The following is an 18,279-nucleotide window of genomic DNA, read 5'->3' on the forward strand; positions in this document are numbered from 1 at the left end:
AGTGCATGCAACTGAAGGATTTACGTACAGTTGATGTTAATACAACACCTGAAAAGTTCATGCAACACTGAATACAGCTGTTCCTAACAGGTGTTACTGATATAGACGAAAATTCTTACGTGAACTGTACAGTACGTCTCGCTTATAAAATATCGTTGGTGGCGTATCAAGAATTTTCTTCTTTAGGGCTGAATAACTCTGTTATTACCTTTGAATAAAGGTAAGAATGCTTTTACTTTTCTTTGTTGTTTACTTAGTGACTGAGAATAAGAAACCAGGAACATTAGACTCGTTGACTTTATTTAGTTGATAAAAACAAATCAGCGAAATTCAGATAAAAGTAGAAAATTAATACTTAAGCAGTCAATCAAAATAAAAACCAAAAGAAAGTGGTTGCATTAAAAACAGCAAGCCTAGTTTCTTTACATAACTTGGTTGGGCTTGTTTAACTTTATAATGGTATCATTAATCAACTAAATTACTAATTAAGTTAAATTAATGCTTTGTTACTACAGTGTGGGTTGGAACGTTAAAATGAATGTGTAAGTTTATATGCAAAAACGGCTCGTTTGGGTTGAGAAAATATTTTACATAGAAGAGCGAACAACGTTTCGACCTTCTTCGGTCATCGTCAGGTTCACAAAGGTTGACGATGACCGAAGAAGGTCGAAACGTTGTTCGCTCTTCTATGTAAAATATTTTCTCAACCCAAACGAGCCGTTTTTGCATATAAATTTCTCAACAAGTGGGTTTCTCGACATCACTAATGTGTAAGTTTGGTTTGCTTGTAAATGACAGAAGTTATTTAGTTTTTCTCTTCTGTTTTATTCTTTTCCATTTACTTTGGAGAGCAGTCACTCTCCCACAACTGTCTGCAAGCAGTTAATGATGATATAGATGTGGGAAATTGGGTACTCGTGCATCAATATTTCGCTCTCTCAACTTGTATTTCTTTTCATGATTTTATCTGATATTTTCATGAATTTCATCACGTGAGATTGGCGAACGAAGGTTAAGACTGATAGAGTCCCTGTCCACTCCTACAGTGGCAGAGAGCGGTATGTCTGCGGACTTACAACGATAGAGACCGATTTTCGATACCCGTGGTGGGCAGGTACCCCATTGTGTAGCTTTGTGCTTAATTTCAAAAGAAATGATTTTACGACTGAGTCCTAAGGTACACTACTTGTGACATTAATCCAGTTTGATTAAACTCCATTTATAACAACCTCCTGCTTCCATTAAGCCACTCTTCTATCAAATTAGTTAACTTATCCCTCACACCTACAGAGGAGTTTCTTTACAAATCTTTTATGTTGTATTTTGTCAAATGCTTTCTCAAAATCCAGGTATATCAAACCTACAACCTTACCCTCGTGTATATATGCAGTAATATTTTCAAAGCATGTCAAAAGATATGTAATGCAAGATTGTCTCTTAATGAAACCATGTTGACTATCCGATAAAATTCTAAGGTTTGTTAAATGAGTTTGTAAAGCATCTTTCATCGGACTTACCAAAACTTTCCCCATGATACTGGAACAACTTTTATTACCTCCATTGAAGATATGAGTGACGTTAGTTAATTTTCAATCTGTTGGTAGTTTTTCATTGTTCAAGGACTTACAAAAACTGTGACAAGTTGATTACATATCCAGTCCTTTACCTCCTTTAAAATTCCCTGGGAAATATAACCTGGCCCAGGAGCCTTATCATTCTTTAAATTTTAGTTTAACAAGCTCAGAATTTTTGCAGTTGTATTGTTCATTTTTGTTTTTGTCTATCAGTTGCCTTATTCCTCTTTGTTTCGTCTATCAGTTGTGTTGTACATCTCTGTTTCATCAATTAGTTGTGTTGTTCATCTTTGTTTCATCTATCAGTTGCCTTATTCATCTTTGTTTCGTCTATCAGTTGTGTTGTACATCTCTGTTTCATCTATTAGTTGTGTTGTTCATCTTTGTTTCATCTATCAGTTGTGTTGTTCATCTTTGTTTCATCTATCAGTTGTGTTGTACATCTCTGTTTCATCTATTAGTTGTGTTGTTCATCTTTGTTTCATCTATCAGTTGCCTTATTCATCTTTGTTTCGTCTATCAGTTGTGTTGTACATCTCTGTTTCATCTATTAGTTGTGTTGTTCATCTTTGTTTCATCTATCAGTTGTGTTGTTCATCTTTGTTTCATCTATCAGTTGTGTTGTACATCTCTGTTTCATCTATTAGTTGTGTTGTTCATCTTTGTTTCATCTATCAGTTGTGTTGTTCATCTTTGTTTCGTCTATCAGTTGTGTTGTACATCTCTGTTTCATCTATCAGTTGTGTTGTTTATCTTTGTTTCATCTATCAGTTGTGTTGTTCATCTTTGTTTCATCTATCAGTTGTGTTGTTCATCTTTGTTTCGTCTATCAGTTGTGTTGTACATCTCTGTTTCATCTATCAGTTGTGTTGTTCATCTTTGTTTCATCTATCAGTTGTGTTGTTCATCTTTGTTTCATCTATCAGTTGTGTTGTTCATCTTTGTTTCATCTATCAGTTGTGTTGTTCATCTTTGTTTCATCTATCAGTTGTTCAAGATGAGGAATACTTCTTAAGTCTTCATTCACTTATTTCTCTGATTGTTTTATGTAGCTGGACAGTTAGTTATTGGATTGTCAATCACGTCTCACTGGAGAAATATATACACTTTGATGCCGTGGGTGCATTAGAAGAATGAGAGTCGAATTCACCTATTTTGTTCCCTCATCACCAATGACTACGGACTAACAACACCAGAAACTAAGTTTCTAACTCGTGGTGAGCAGAGCACAGATAACCTATTGTGGAGATTAGTGCTCAACCTTAAAGAAATAGTCAAACAAACTTACTATTATATTTAAAGTAAACCAAGAGTGGAAGTAATTGTTGATTAGCTGCGCTACTCATACACTATGTGCCACAAAATATAGACGACAATCGCAGATATTACTTGAACAGCCTTCCTTGAGTACCAGATGTACCAACACAATTAGTTTATGTAAACACAGAGTGCTTTTTCTTCCTTCTAAAACAGTTCGATAGCATAGCAAATGTTATGCTTACTTTAACAGTAAGATTAAAATATTATGATTATATTTATTGTATATATATAAACAAAAATATGTCTAATTGTCTCTATTTTCAGGGGTTTTGAATTATTTTCATTTAGTTTACTCAACAAATTTGTCATTTCTATACACATTGTTTGAAGACACAGAATTTATAGTACATTATTTACACATTTTGATACTAAAGCTAGAAGCAACAACCATCTATACACTACAGATTACTATAAAAGTACTTTTATATTAACAGACTTCTTCAAGGAGGATATATAAGTGTTTCTGATGACCTATTTCTTGAATTTGCTGTCGTGTCCCTCTAATAACGTATAGAATATTACTATTATTTCAGTATTCTTCTAATATTGTGATATAGTCGTTATGCTAATATATAGTTACACTAACACATGGCATATATTAATATGAAACACAGAAATAAAGATAATCATAAAATGTTTTATCATTACCTACAAAAACAGATAGACTGTAAATAGAAGTTATTAAGAAGCCAAATTGTAAAGCTCAAAGACATAGAATTTATTAACAGTGCTAAAAACGAGTTGTAAAACTGTGATAAACCAGAGTACGCAAGTGTTAAACTAACAGTAATAATGTTAAATTAAGCAGTATGATGTGTGTGTGTTTTTTATTTGTTAATTATTGGATTGTTTGTGTTTTTTGAATGACGGTTTAGTTAAATGTACCATTCATTTTCTTTGTTGATTTTTGGATTTTTTTTCGCTAATTATTATAGCTTTCTTATATATTCTTTCTTATATTTTGATTTTGTGTTTGTGGTTCCGTGTTTATATATAAAGCCGCTGAAATAATTTTATGTTAGCCATCATATTATAATGGAATTCTTTCTTATATGATACTGGAAAAAAACTTTTATTATGCGATGTGCAAACCCAAACTTCGCAAAATTTTTATCCTGTCTGCATGTAGACTTGCAATGGGGGTGTCACGATTTCCCGTTTCGCCTCCGTTTCACATCACGGAAAACTTTGTCTCCATTCTCAGGGTGCATATATGAAGTCAGGAATATGTCACATGCGGATCTAATGCACTGACGCCACGGGTAATCAGCTAGTACGTATAAAACACACTGAAATGTTCAGAGAAACTTTTAGTTTAGAATAAAACGTTTCAAATCGAAATTACTTTCATAATTTTGCGAATTTGTGGAAATTCGCGTGCACAAAGGTCTTCCGGTTTCTCTTTCATATGTTTCTCCACATATATTACAAATGATCTGATAGAATCCGTTTTTCATGTGGTACATTTGCCTTTCCTCGTAGCATTGTTCTGTGACACATTTTTTGCGAGTGTGAAGAGTAAATTAATATTTCTTTCAGTGTGTTACGTTTTTTGTGTTGTGTTGATCTTTTTGCTCTTTTGTAATTTAAATAGATTGTCGATATAATGTTACCGTTCTGTAATATTAATGGTTTATTTTGAGAAAACAACTATTAGTTTCCTCTTTATAGTGACAAAATAAAACGTCTCAGAAATAATGCTGAGCGAGAGAAAACGGAGCAGGGCAAATATGCTGTGTCAGAAACGTCGTCTGTCAGAACATTTCTAACATATGTGAAGATGCCTATATAGAGAAACAAAAAGATCTTTGCACACGCAGAACACTTCCTATATATACACGGAACTACAAACACAGAAATTCAAAAACTATTTAAAGCTTTTATCTTACACGGAACCAATTATTTTAAAGAAAATATATGGAAGCTGTACTGATTAGCGAAAAGAAATCCAAAAATGAACAGGTACAATGGGCTGAACATGTAACTAAGCCACCATTCAAAAAACAACACATCATGTCAGTACACTTGACATAAAACAACACATCATATCAGTACACTTGACATAAAACAACACATCATGTCAGTACACTTGACATAAAACAACACATCATATCAGTACACTTGACATAAAACAATAAATCACATCAGTACACTTGACATAAATCAACACATCATATTAGTACACTTGACATAAAACAACACATCATGTCAGTACACTTGACATAAAACAACACATCATATCAGTACAGTTGACATAAAACAACACATCATATCAGTACACTTGACATAAAACAACACATCATATCAGTACACTTGACATAAAACAACACATCATATTAGTACACTTGACATAAAACAACACATCATGTCAGTACACTTGACATAAAACAACACATCACATCAGTACAGTTGACATAAAACAACACATCATATCAGTACACTTGACATAAAACAACACATCATATCAGTACACTTGACATAAAACAACACATCATATCAGTACACTTGACATAAAACAACACATCATGTCAGTACACTTGACATAAAACAACACATCATATCAGTACACTTGACATAAAACAACACATCATATTAGTACACTTGACATAAAACAACACATCATGTCAGTACACTTGACATAAAACAACACATCATATTAGTACACTTGACATAAAACAACACATCATATTAGTACACTTGACATTATTGCTTTACCCCCCCACCGCGGATTTACAACGCTAGAAATTGAGATTCCATACCCGTAATGGGAATAGCAGATAACCTTTTGTGTAACTTTGTGCTTAACTATAAACAAAACTATGACTTTCAGTTCAACACTTACGCACCTTGGAGTATCACCAGTCTTAATATTTGTTTTTGACACTGTTTTATATCCTTTCGACTTTACATTTTGGTTCCTTAGCAGCTTATATTTTCTGACTATTTATTTTTGTTGCTAGTCGTAATAAATTTTGTAATTTATTTTACTTATGTACTTCTTATAAGTAATATATATCATATGTTGATATAGCTGCAAGTATAATAATTGTTTTAAGTTTTATAAATATAAGTAGAGGTTGATTGACATGTAGCCTAGCTAGCTGTAGTAATATAGAAAGGTTTAATGAAACATAAATCAAACTCCAAAAACTGAGTCACTAAAATTAAAAAAGATTATTCTTATTTTAGCTCAGACTGACAAAAGTACTGTAATAAGGTAAAGTATGGATAATGTTTACATTTTAAGTAACTCAGTTTTTGAAGTTTTACCTTTATTTGTTTCAGTAGATTCTATATTAGGTCCGGCACGGCCACGTGGTTAAGGCACTCGACTCGTAATCTGAGTGTTGCGGGTTCCAACCCCTCTCGCACCAAACATGTTCGCCCTTTCAGCCGTGGAGGCGTTATAATGTAATGAGCTATCCCACTATTCGTTCGTAAAAGAGTAACCAAAGAGTTAGCGGTGAGTGGTAATAATTAGTTGCTTTCCCTCCAGTCTTACACTGCCACATTAGGGACGGCTAGCGCAGATAGCTCTCGTGTAGCTTTCTGATACAGGGGTAAGTCTACGCTTTTACAAAGCTAAAATAAGGGGTTCGATTCCCTTCGGTGGACTCAGAAGATAGCCTTATGTGCCTATGCTATAAGAAAACATCCACCCACTATCTATATCGCGGTATTTTATACAAATACGATGTGGATTTATATAGGCAATTGGATTGAAAATTACTCGATGTTCAAAGAAGAAACTTTTATTCTGAGTACAGAATGAATATGTGTTCATTTAAGCTTTGGTTAAGTTATAGCTAGTTAAGATTCATTAACTAGCTATGACGAGTTTTATTATTTTTTCTTTAATTTTTGTATTGACCTAATCTGTCTTCCTATTGAATAATTTATTATGATAGGCTTAATTATAGCTGAGCAGTTTCGTAATTCTTCAACTTTGTTTCTTTCACGGCACTTTTCGGATATTTTTCTAGGATCAAAAGATAAGTACAGTATATCATTCCATGATATAGATGTAAACTCAATTTAATTTTACGTATTATTGTTTTACTCCTCAGTATTTCTCTACCTCTACTAACCTCTATAAAATATCACCCAATAACGGTAGTAACTTGTAAAATATGGACAAGCAGCGTCTTTGCTTGCGCCTTTTTCATTTTGCAAGTTAATATCTAACTATTACTGTACTTTGTTTGAAGTTAAGCACAAAGCTATATAATGAACGATCTGTGCTCTGCCCGCAATGGGTATCGGAAGCCGATTTATAGCGTTCTAAGTCCGCAGACATGTCGATGTGTAATCTTGCTCGAATATTATAAAATTAAATTTTATAACTGTTGTCAGCCATTCCAACGCCATGTCCGGCATGGTCAGGTGGTTAAGGAACTCGACTCGTAGTATGAGAGTCGCGGGTTCAAATCCCTGCCACACCAAACATGCTCGCCCTTTCAGGCGTAAGGGTGACAATCAATCCCACTATTCGTTGGTAAAAGAGTAACCCAAGAGTTGGCGGTGGGTGGTAATGTCTAGCTGTCTTTCCTCTAGTCTTACACTGCTAAATTAGGAACGGTTAGCGCAAATAGCCCTCGTATTGCTTTGCGCGAAATTAAACAAAAACAATCCAACGCCATTTCATTACAATAGGTGTAATCCTTTAGTAATGTTTAACTACCTAGAAAACATATAGATTTATAGAAGACTTGTTATTGAAATTACGCACGTTTCAACAGTTTAAAACTTGTAAATTACTTTTGCTTTTACCCTGACAAATAAAATGGTAGATTTTTAGCTGCTATTCTTCTTTGGTATCAATTTACATCACAATATACGTTTGATCATTTTTGTTTATGTTGTTACTAAACCCTTAGATTAAGAGGTGTCTTTGCTATACGTAATTTTTCCAGGGATATCTCACGCACAAAAATCACGCGGAGTTGTTATACCACTGAACGACTACCAGATAGCAAGAAACGTCCAAGTACGACAATCAAAAACTCAAAAGAAATCTTGCCATCGATAATGTCGGACCAAGGATGGTCTCAGACAAATAAAATTGTCATCAAAGAGATTACAAATACCTCGCCAAATACTTCCCGTGCAACAGTGTCGAACCAAGGACGGTCTCAGACAAACAGTATTGTCGTCAAAGAGATTACAACTATCTCAAGAAATATTCCCCGCTCGACAATGCCAGACAAAGGATGGTGTCAGACAATCAAGAGGTCTCCAAGTGACATGGATAAATGTGACGAGGACCAAGGATGTTACTTTGATGATGTTGACAGTTCAAGAGATATTGAAAATTTAAGCATTACCCATAAAGAAACCAAGTTTGATCAGAAGATTATCAGGTCTTTAACACTTACTGAAAATTTTACATCAGAGGAGCATGTCTCTGTTGAACTGGATGAGCCCGTAGACCCACCATCTCAGTCTTCCAAGGCTTCCAGTGAAGCTGGTAGTGACTTATTTTCTGATGAATGTTTAGAGAAGCATAATTATTATAGGTGTAAACATGGTGTCCCTTCACTGACATTGTCACCTCAGGTGAGTTATAACGTTTTTTGTTTGTCATTAAAAAAAGTAGAGATAATGAAAAGATTGGGTATTCCAGAAAAGAACATTTACCATTAAGACTTCCTTGAATGGTTCATTAAACTATAGGAGGAGGATTTATTTAGTACGTTTCTAATGAGAAGCTACGAAAGGATTTTAATGTATTTTTAATTAAAACGTATCTCATCACTTAACTCTTCCCGCACGCAATAAACGATATTTGTTAGAGGGGACGTGGATAATAAAACTATGAGAAAAATTGGAAATAAATTGAAACTTATTTAAATAACTTTCTTATGTTTTCATTGTTTATGGATTTTAAAATATACACTGTATAATATTCATTCTTAAAATTGTTTACTATAATATATCTGTTTGTATATAGACATTTCAGTTTTGTTATAAATTATGCATATTATGAATTATGTATTGTGTTTGGTTGAAGAGCTCTGCTAAAGAGCCACCTACCTACCGAAACCAAAAATATAAATAAAAAGATAAGATATTTCGAAGCTAGTGGTGCTTTGAATATTTTAATGTAATTATTACGCTCGAAAATATCACATACATGATGAAAGTTCTCTACTTTCGTAAAACATATAACCAGTTACGCATGTCTTCCCTACTATATAGCTTGGTGACAACCTAGTGAGTTCACTCAATCCCTTGTGTAACTGTGATAAAAAGAAAAAAGTTCCATCGGCCAACGCTATATATTTTAAGATAAATATATTCCATGTACATAAAATATCTACTTACCAATTACGTGGTTAGAAAACTATCGTATATTTGCATATCACAGTGCGTAGTTATAGTTACTATACTGAACCGGTCGACAACAGAGGAATTTGTTCTAAGTGCAGCATGAAACCTGGGACATCATTATTATAGAGCAAGATTAATGAAGAATACCAATTAAGTTTTTGCTCGTAATGGAAAAAGAAATTAAATCTCTTGTTTAATGAATATGGCGTCAATTAACTCATTCTTCGAATGCTTACTTTTCTCGGTCATTAAATGACAGTGGAAAACATTAAAACAAACCATGTGCTAGCATTATACGAGATGCGAACAAATACATTCCAAATCATTTTACTCTCAGTGACAAAGCCGTGTTTTGGGGCAAACCAGTTGGTGGATCACCGCTAATTCACTGTGTAGCTTTAGGCTTAACTACAGATAGACAAGTACAACCCACACGTCACACGCAGCAATTTTGAACAACAATTGAAAACATTTGTTCCAGTAGCAATGCGAGGGGTGGGAGCTCTGGAAAACATACGTCCCAGCTGCAGTTAATATATTAATTTCACCAGCATTCTTCGTCTTTAATGAAAAAAAATCCATCAGCAATATGCCAGTCCAAAGTTTTGTGGATTATATCATGTCTCCTTATAATGTAAAACGCAGTTCTCATTTCTGGGGATTTGACTAAAAATATATTTTTCTTAATATTTTCAGCTGTGCTCCATTGCTCAAGAATGGGCTAACTATCTTGCCGAAACTGATTGTTTTCGACACCGACCAGAACAAAAATATGGAGAAAACATTTACATGTGCAGTTCTTCTGATTCCCAAATCCAGATCTCTGGTAAAGTGATGTTGTGTCTTTGTGATGAATAGAACCACCATGCTGGTTTAAGATAAAGAATGTATTTGGCACTGTCGAATAACATTTGTTACAAGAATAATAAAATCATGAAAAAAGGCATGAATTTATTTTAAGGCCTTCATTTGAACGACGAAAACGACAATTGTAATAAAGAAATATTCCAAATTCGCTAAAAGAACGACATATCAAGTATTTATTTTCAATATAATAATATACATTCTGTTTATTTTTAAAACGTTGATCCATTTTATCTAAATGAGAACGTAAGTTTTTATATTGTTCGCATGTAATTACCGATACCTTAAAATATTTTAACTTAATGTGATTGAAGATTCAAAATATGTTTGTCGCTAGTATTTTTCTAAGCATTTTTTCGTGATTTTTAAAGTTTATTTTTATTGGAGATACCACAAGTAATCATTTTAAATTTTTGTTTCACGAGCTCAGGTGAAGTCCCAGTTGACGAATGGTATAGTGAAATTGATAAATACGATTTCGGCAAAGAACCAACTCTGTTTAACTCAGGTAGGTACGAATCATAATATCACAAAAGTATATTGCTTCATGTTTCAGTGAACTTTATAACATTAATTTTTCTATAAAATATCTTACTTATTTATAGAGTTACGTGTTCTGTGCCTTGTTACTTTTAAAAAAGTGACAAAGTGTAAGAATTGTATCACAAGAAAAACAGACGAAACGTAAAATATAAATGTAAAGTGTAGATAACCAAGAATATTAAGTCTAATTTATATAGATCAGTAAGAAATATTCATGTCATATTTTGTAGGCTCGGCATGGCTAGTTGGTTAAGGGGCTTGAGTCGTAATCTGAGGATCGCGAGTTCGAATTCCCTTCACACCAGATATGCTTGCCCTTTCAGCCATGGGGGCGTTATAATGTAACGGTCAGTCCCACTATTCGTTAGTGAAAAAGTAGCCCAAGAGTTGGCGCTGGGTGCTGATGAGTATACTTCCTTCTAGTATTATACTCCTAAATTAGGGGCAGATAGCCCTTTTGTAGCTTAGCAACAAATTGAAAAACAAGCAAACGTATTTTGTATTCACGAGTTGAAAGTCATTTGGTATTCGTGAGTGTTCTAGTATGGTAAGTGTATCTTCACAGCAATAACAGCAGTTTTCTAATCATCTAGTAAGTTTCCTTTTCAAACAGAAGTTACTTTATTACATGTGAAACCTCTGTATACTTAATTTCAAACAAATGAACCATATATTTTATTTCCAGGCCATTTCACACAGGTAGTGTGGCGATCAAGCACTGAAATGGGCGTAGGAAAGGCTTGTGGTAAAGGCAAGATCTTTGTTGTTGCAAACTATAACCCTGCAGGAAACATTGTTGGTAACTTTGTTGTAAACGTTCCTCTACCAAAGTAAAACAAATTTTTAACATTTTGAACGAAAATTGCTTTTTACTGATTTAGAATATAATTTAGTTTAACAGCATAAGAAAAACAATTTCATGTGATAAATAATGACAGCAAAGTTCCTACTGGAAAATATAGATGTCACTAATGTTGCACAGTTTCTTGAAATATTGATCATAGACATCTCAGCTTCAAAGATACTTTAATGTATCAAAAATGATTCAAACTTGCGTATGAAATGATTCGTCCAGTATAGTTTTAAGCTCAGAAAGGGCAACAGCATGAGAAATTACAGAACAAAGCGGTAGGTTAAATTATTTTCAAATACATACCACTGGTGATGCGTCAAACCCTGTTTCACATTTAAGGTAAACGTTTGTTGTAAGGTATGCTTAAGTTGTTAGAATATCTTTCGCTCTAATTCTTAGAAACAAAAATCAAAATACGAAACAAATCAAGTGTAACAAGTAGGACGACACCATAGTTCTGTTTGATCTATTTAATATTTAATATCGCAATGAGAATTACTCTTTCATGTTGAAATATATGGATATTATTTTGGGAGTAATATTGTTATGTATGTACTTACCTACTTTTATTTTTGTTTCATTTTACTTATCATAAGTACGTTCCGTTATTTTAAAGCAAAGCGTGAACTGTTAAAATAAATCAATAAACTTATATATTTTTAAAAATTCGCACACTGTATGAAAAAAACTGCATATATGTACATGAAACATTTAACTTGAGAAAAAAAAATCTGAATCGACCGATTAAGTTTTTTTTGTAATATGTGTTACGGTTTCTAGTTATTTACTGCTTAAATATTTTTAAGTAATAGGAAATTAAGTACCAGATCTAACATACTATAGGTGGCTGGCCAATTTATCTCAATTTTGTTACGATGGCTGGGCTCGGCATGACCAAGCATGTTTAGACGTGCGACTCGTAATCTAAGGGTATTCTCATCCCCGTCGCTCCAAACATGCTCGTCCTTTCAGCCGGGGGGGCGTTATAATATGACGGTCAATCCCACTATTCGTTGGTAAAAGAGTAGCCCAAGAGTTGGCGGTGGATAGTGATGACTAGCTGCCTTCCCTCTTGTCTTACACTGCTAAATTAGGGACGGCTAGCACAGATAGCCCTCGAGTAGCTTTGTGCGAAATTCAACAAAACAAACAAAAAACAAATACGATGGTTGACAATGTTTAATAAAGCGATGAGTTCGCATGTATTTTCGACTAGTGTGTCTTATTTTACTTCTGTTTGAAACATCTATACAAATCGCTTTCTAAGTTTTACTTTAAATTATAAAATAATGCGATCCACACTTCATGATTGTGATAGTTTATTTTCATAAACTAAAATTTGCGCGTAATGTGTGTTAGATTTTAATTTTCCTCCCTAAATGCGCTACAGAGTATTTTATATAACACCACGTTTGAGGGAAAATTAAATTTGTATCATAAAATTTAAGTTTAAGTAATTCACACGCTAAAATAACGTACATAGGTTACAATTACACTCAATCTTCTAAATGGTCTATGTAAAGTGTAGTAATTCTAAAATATCTTGCATGACCGAATTTTTTTACTTCTATAACATTTTATTTAATACTTCAGCAAAGCCACATTGGGTTATTTACTGAGTTCACCGAAGAATTAAATACATTAAAACAAAAAAAACATTTTCTAAATTTCAAAATTCCAACCAAAATATTTTTTAATCTCTGAACACGGACAACTTTAATATTCCATGGATCGCACTCAATTATTTGTTCGGCAGTTTTAATGATTATTTTTCTAATGGTTAACACAGCTATTTGCTTAACGTTAAGTAATTATTGAAAGAGTTATGAAACGTATTCTTCTATTATATCATGAACTTCTTTCGGGTGTTCAAAAATACATTTCTTCTCTTAAGATGACAAGAATCGTGATCAAACATCATTGAAAATTTGAAATAATGATTAAACTTTGTAACAATGAACTAAAACATAACAGTTTTAATACTCGTGTGTGTGTTATCAAAACATACTGAGAATTAAATTTTTATTATTAATAAAACAGTCAATTATTTTGAATAAGGAAATAGCTTAAACAAGCTTTGTTTAACGTAATCAAATAATAACTTATTAATATCAAATGAAAAAGAGCTAATTATTAAATATACCAATAGTATAAAAATTGAATAAACACCGAACTTGGCAATAAGTCGTAGGAAGTGACTCTTAAATGTAAGTAATGTATAACATACACGAAATGCTTATTGCGAAAACGGAATGAAATTATATCATGGTAGCTATTGAGACTGTTCGGCTCCTAAAAATTCCACCTTAAAGAGTTGCTGAGTCAAATGATGTCACCCTGGGTTATGGAACAGTTACGTTATAGAAGAAAAATGCTGCCAGAGTTACATTATTATTCCGTATTGTACACATTTGAGTGGTACATAACTGTTATGTAATATATACCACAATACGCGAGTGTCTTAGGATCATATTTCCACGAAGTAGAATCAGAGGGCAAATTGATATGATCAGCGCATATCGAGAACAAACCGCTACAAGATTACGTAGATAAACATATTGTCGTTTTTTTTATAACAATCATTGTCTTAGAATAAATATTTAACGTAATTTGATTTTAGTTTATCACAAAAGTTTAGTTAGACACACCTATCTTTTAGTTTGTTATATTGAGAATTAATACTTACTGTAACTGATGAAACAAGTAATAAAATTTGATGTAACTAAATATTCCCTCGTGAATTTTGTTACAATTTTCACCTGTATTGTCTTCTAGTTTGCTTATTTCATATTCCAAATATCGAGCATATCAGTGCAGCTATGACAGAGATATACAATGTCAAAGTTCGTCTGGTATTCTTCGCTGCATCTTTCTTTTTCTGTGCAACAAACTGTAAGGAATTTTTAAAAATTAAAACAAAAACACATTCTTTCCCGACTTTTATGCACATTGCACAAATTTAATACATGGTGTGCACTACGTCGGTACGAAATTTGGCGCAAACCAGATACAACATTTAGCTGTTGCAGTAAAAAAACAGCGATTTTTCAAGAACAGCTTTTGTTCAGACCTGAAAAACAAATCGTAAATGGAATCGTTCTAAAATTACTTACAGAGACGTTCTATTAACTTTGGCGTCTAGGCCTACAAAATCAGAGGAGTCATACATCATGTTCTTCAGCACTGTCTCTTCAACATGCTCGCCCTATCAGCCGTGGGGGCGTTATAATGTTACAATCAATCACTCTATTCGTTGTTAAAAAAGTAGCCTAAGAGTTGGCGATGGATGGTGATGACTAGATATTTCTCTCTAGTTTTACACTGCTAAATTAGGGACGGCAAGTGCAGATAGCGCTCTTGTAGCTTTGCGCGAAATTTAAAACAAACACACAAACAAACAAACAAACAAACAAACTCGTCAATATGTAATAGTTTACGTACATGTAAGTAACACTAATATTGTACTACGCTATTTTGAAAGTATTCTATATATATTTTATAGCTTCTCTGCTGATGTGTAGGCTAAATTCTGCTTAAATTTACAGCTCACCCTTGTACGTATATATATTTTAAGCCTTGTTTCTCTTGTGCATTTCCACATTTCTCGATCAATCAGCATCTAACTTGACGCAGTGACACAGATTGACATGATGAAAGTTATAAGGGGAATGGACTATAGTCCATTTTCATATCTAATTAGGAAAAGAAAATTACAGATCAACACAATTTGACATAATGATACAGGATGGAATGTGGAAGGTCATGGGGGAGGTGCGATCATCATCTGATTTCATACTGTTAGAACTCCTGAAAACAGTATGTGTCCTTCTTTTCATTATTGGTACCTTTATGTGTTTTTGGCACTTTTACTGTGTATTATTTTAACAAAAATGGAAGCACAATTTCCTATCCTTTTTATTTCCCCAATCCAATAGACAGGTACCCTAGCTAGTAAATAAAGATATATATATATACTTATATTTAAGCATGCAGGGAATGCTTTACAAAACATTCATTTACTTTCAAAGATATTGTCCTTCTAAAAGATTCCATTTTTGATAAGTCTGTAAACTGTCAGCAGACTTGAATCTAGATCACATCAGTTATATTCAGTAAGACAGACGTTAGGACCTGCATGCCCAGGTTGTTAAGGCGATCAACCCGTAATCTGAGGGTCGCGGGTTCGAATTCCCGTTGCCGCAAACATGTTCACTCTTATAGCCGTAGGGGCGTTATATTGTGATGATCAATCCCACTATTTGTTGGTAAAAGAATAGCCCAAAGATTGACGGTGGTTGTTGATGACTAGCTACCTTTTCTCTTGTCTTACACTGCTAAATTAGGAACAGCTAACGCAAATAGCCCTCGTGTAGCTTTGCGCAAAATTCTAAAACAAACAAATACATAGAACTTATCTCTCAACACCTATTGCAGAAAAAGTTTGTTTATATCTGTTCTGATACGTTTAGTAGAAATCATTCATCATTATACCTAATTATTAAGAAACAAGATTTGCTAAATATTTTCAACAGAAATATAATATTGTAATTTTCTAGTAATGATTAAACATGGTTATTTACATAGATTTTTTTAAGCTTTAGTAGCTCAAATAAACTTATAAAACATATGAAACTAAGTGTCTTTTTCAAAATGGATAGATGTTATATATTTGTCATAGAACAAGTGAATAACCTTTATCCATCCTGAAAAGGACACTTATTTTGATATCATAATTAACGATAAGTGGTTTACATATAAAATATTGGAAATGTAAAAAAATATGTCATACTGGTTAAATATAGAAGCAAAAATTAATAATTACGCTAAATGTGTACAAAACCATTAGACACATAATCGATTGGCTCGTTTAATATTTATAAAAAGGAAATATTAGGAGTAATGGAAAACTTTTCACCTGAATTGTGGTAGTTCTGCTTTTCACCTATGGAAACACATGTAATACAGATAAATATATATAGAAACACATGTAATACAGATAAATATATAATGCAGACTTCAGTCATAAATTGAAATAAGTTCAATTTATTATGCACTTCTAGAGATGTAAAGTATCACCATCAGCATTTATGATACAAATAAATTTATAATAGCAAACTACAATAAAATAAAATATTTTGTCAAGAACACTTGTATTGCTATACTAAACCAATACAAAAATATGAGTAATAGATTCACGTCTTTACAATATGTAGTTGAATTTAAATATCGATGACATAATCACAAGTCGAGCCACAGTACAGTAAGCTCATTATTCCATTAGTAATACTGTCCACCTATGGCGACATATGTAATGCAACCTCGAAAATTATAAACGTAAATCGAGAGAAGTTGAAATCTTTATGCAATCCTACTGAACACATCCATCCTAGCAACACGTTCCAGTAACGCATCCAATCTAGCAACACTATCCTTCGTAAGACCATCCGCGTATAGAACCTTAGTAACACAATTCGCCTAGTAACACCAGCTGTCCTTGCAAAATACATCTAATACAAAATATTTATAAATGAAAATAATGTGCATAAGTAACATAATAATTATAGTATTATTATTGAAACACAGTTTGCCTTTATTTGTTTAGAACTAAGCACAATGTTACACAATGGGCTATTTTTCCTTTGCCCACCACGGGTATCGAACCCCAATTTTTAGAACTATGAGTCCGCAGACATAACGCTGTGAGATTGGAGGGAGGCTTCTGCTTTTGTAAATAGTATTTGACGTCTAACTTATAAAGTAACATTGAAAACACAATATTATGGAAATTAGATAAAATTATAAATTTTAAGACTTTGATTTTACTATATAGATAATGCCGTGTTGATATATCTGTGCACTCATCACACCGACGTGACTTCTCATGTAACTTTGAGGCCCTAACGGCTCGCCCTCTCGTGGCAAGTAACATCTGCCCGTAAGTGTCATAGCGGCATGACAACTTCCACCTGTAAAGCGTAGGGGTGGCTATTTAAGATATATTTTGCTGTTTACATACTGTAGTTTGTATCTTAATTGTATTTTATACAACTTACTAGAGCGCCCTTTGACGTTTTAGCACTATAGTTTGTGTCCTAATTGTATTTTATAATCTTACTACCATACCATTTGTTGTTTCAACACTGCAGGCCAGACCTCTTTGTACATTTTGCACAGCTTACTAGAAGGATTACTTTATTTAACTAAAACCAATTACAACTGCGTTTTGGCAAAAACAACTTGGAAGTATTTTTGGCTTTTCAGATACATAGAATTAAGCCTAATAAAATGGTTACACAATTAAACATCAAAACTGATAAATATATTGTTTATACGAGACACCATGGGATCATTTCAAAATATGATCCCATGGTGTTTCGTATAAACAATATCCTTATCAGCCGTGAGTTCAATGGCGTTAATAGTGGACAAGAATATAAGGACTTTGTAATAAAAATAACAATCGTAATTTAAATTCATGTATTTTTGAAGCAGTTCACTTAGAAATAACGAATTTGTTATGAAAACTAAATAGAAACAATTCAATTAACAACTTATTATGCCCTTAAACCTAACAAAGTGTTTTGATTTTACTGTTTGGTATGTTGGCAGTTTTTGAAGAAAACAAGGACACCATTTGTCTATATATGAGCTACTTTCGTTTGTTTCGATATTCTGCAAAGCTACACAAGCGGTATTTGCAATATTCGGCCTGATTTGGAACTTATAGATTATAGGGAAGGTAACTATTCAACATAATTCTTGTCATTCTTGAGCTACTTTAACATAATAGTGGGA

General features: G+C 33.2%; 1 protein-coding gene across 2 annotated transcripts; it reads left to right on the top strand.

The window, feature by feature from the left end:
• Positions 1 to 20: 20 nt before the first annotated feature.
• Positions 21 to 12,001, top strand: LOC143244958 (uncharacterized). 2 transcript variants are annotated; one of them, XM_076490568.1, is made up of 6 exons: positions 21 to 220; positions 2,627 to 2,791; positions 7,808 to 8,450; positions 9,921 to 10,050; positions 10,519 to 10,596; positions 11,317 to 11,661. In XM_076490568.1, exons 3-6 carry the CDS (start codon positions 7,923 to 7,925, stop codon positions 11,463 to 11,465), a joined length of 885 nt encoding a protein of 294 aa, XP_076346683.1. In that variant the 5' UTR covers positions 21 to 220; positions 2,627 to 2,791; positions 7,808 to 7,922; the 3' UTR covers positions 11,466 to 11,661. The 2 variants fall into 2 exon arrangements, with proteins under 2 accessions (XP_076346683.1, XP_076346682.1); XM_076490567.1 differs by lacking the exon at positions 2,627 to 2,791 and having other exon boundaries at positions 23 to 220; positions 11,317 to 12,001.
• The last annotated feature ends 6,278 nt before the right edge of the window (positions 12,002 to 18,279 follow it).

Source organism: Tachypleus tridentatus, chromosome 2, assembly GCF_004210375.1.
Source record: "Tachypleus tridentatus isolate NWPU-2018 chromosome 2, ASM421037v1, whole genome shotgun sequence".
Lineage (NCBI taxonomy): Eukaryota > Metazoa > Arthropoda > Merostomata > Xiphosura > Limulidae > Tachypleus > Tachypleus tridentatus.

Excerpts from the sequence above, each read along its gene's own strand:
- LOC143244958 (XM_076490568.1), top strand. The coding sequence starts at position 7,923 with ATGTCGGACCAAGGATGGTCTCAGACAAATAAAATTGTCATCAAAGAG. Across the intron at positions 10,051-10,518 it reads TTCCCAAATCCAGATCTCTG|GTGAAGTCCCAGTTGACGAA; the intron begins GTAAAGTGATGT and ends TCACGAGCTCAG. Across the intron at positions 10,597-11,316 it reads ACCAACTCTGTTTAACTCAG|GCCATTTCACACAGGTAGTG; the intron begins GTAGGTACGAAT and ends TTTTATTTCCAG.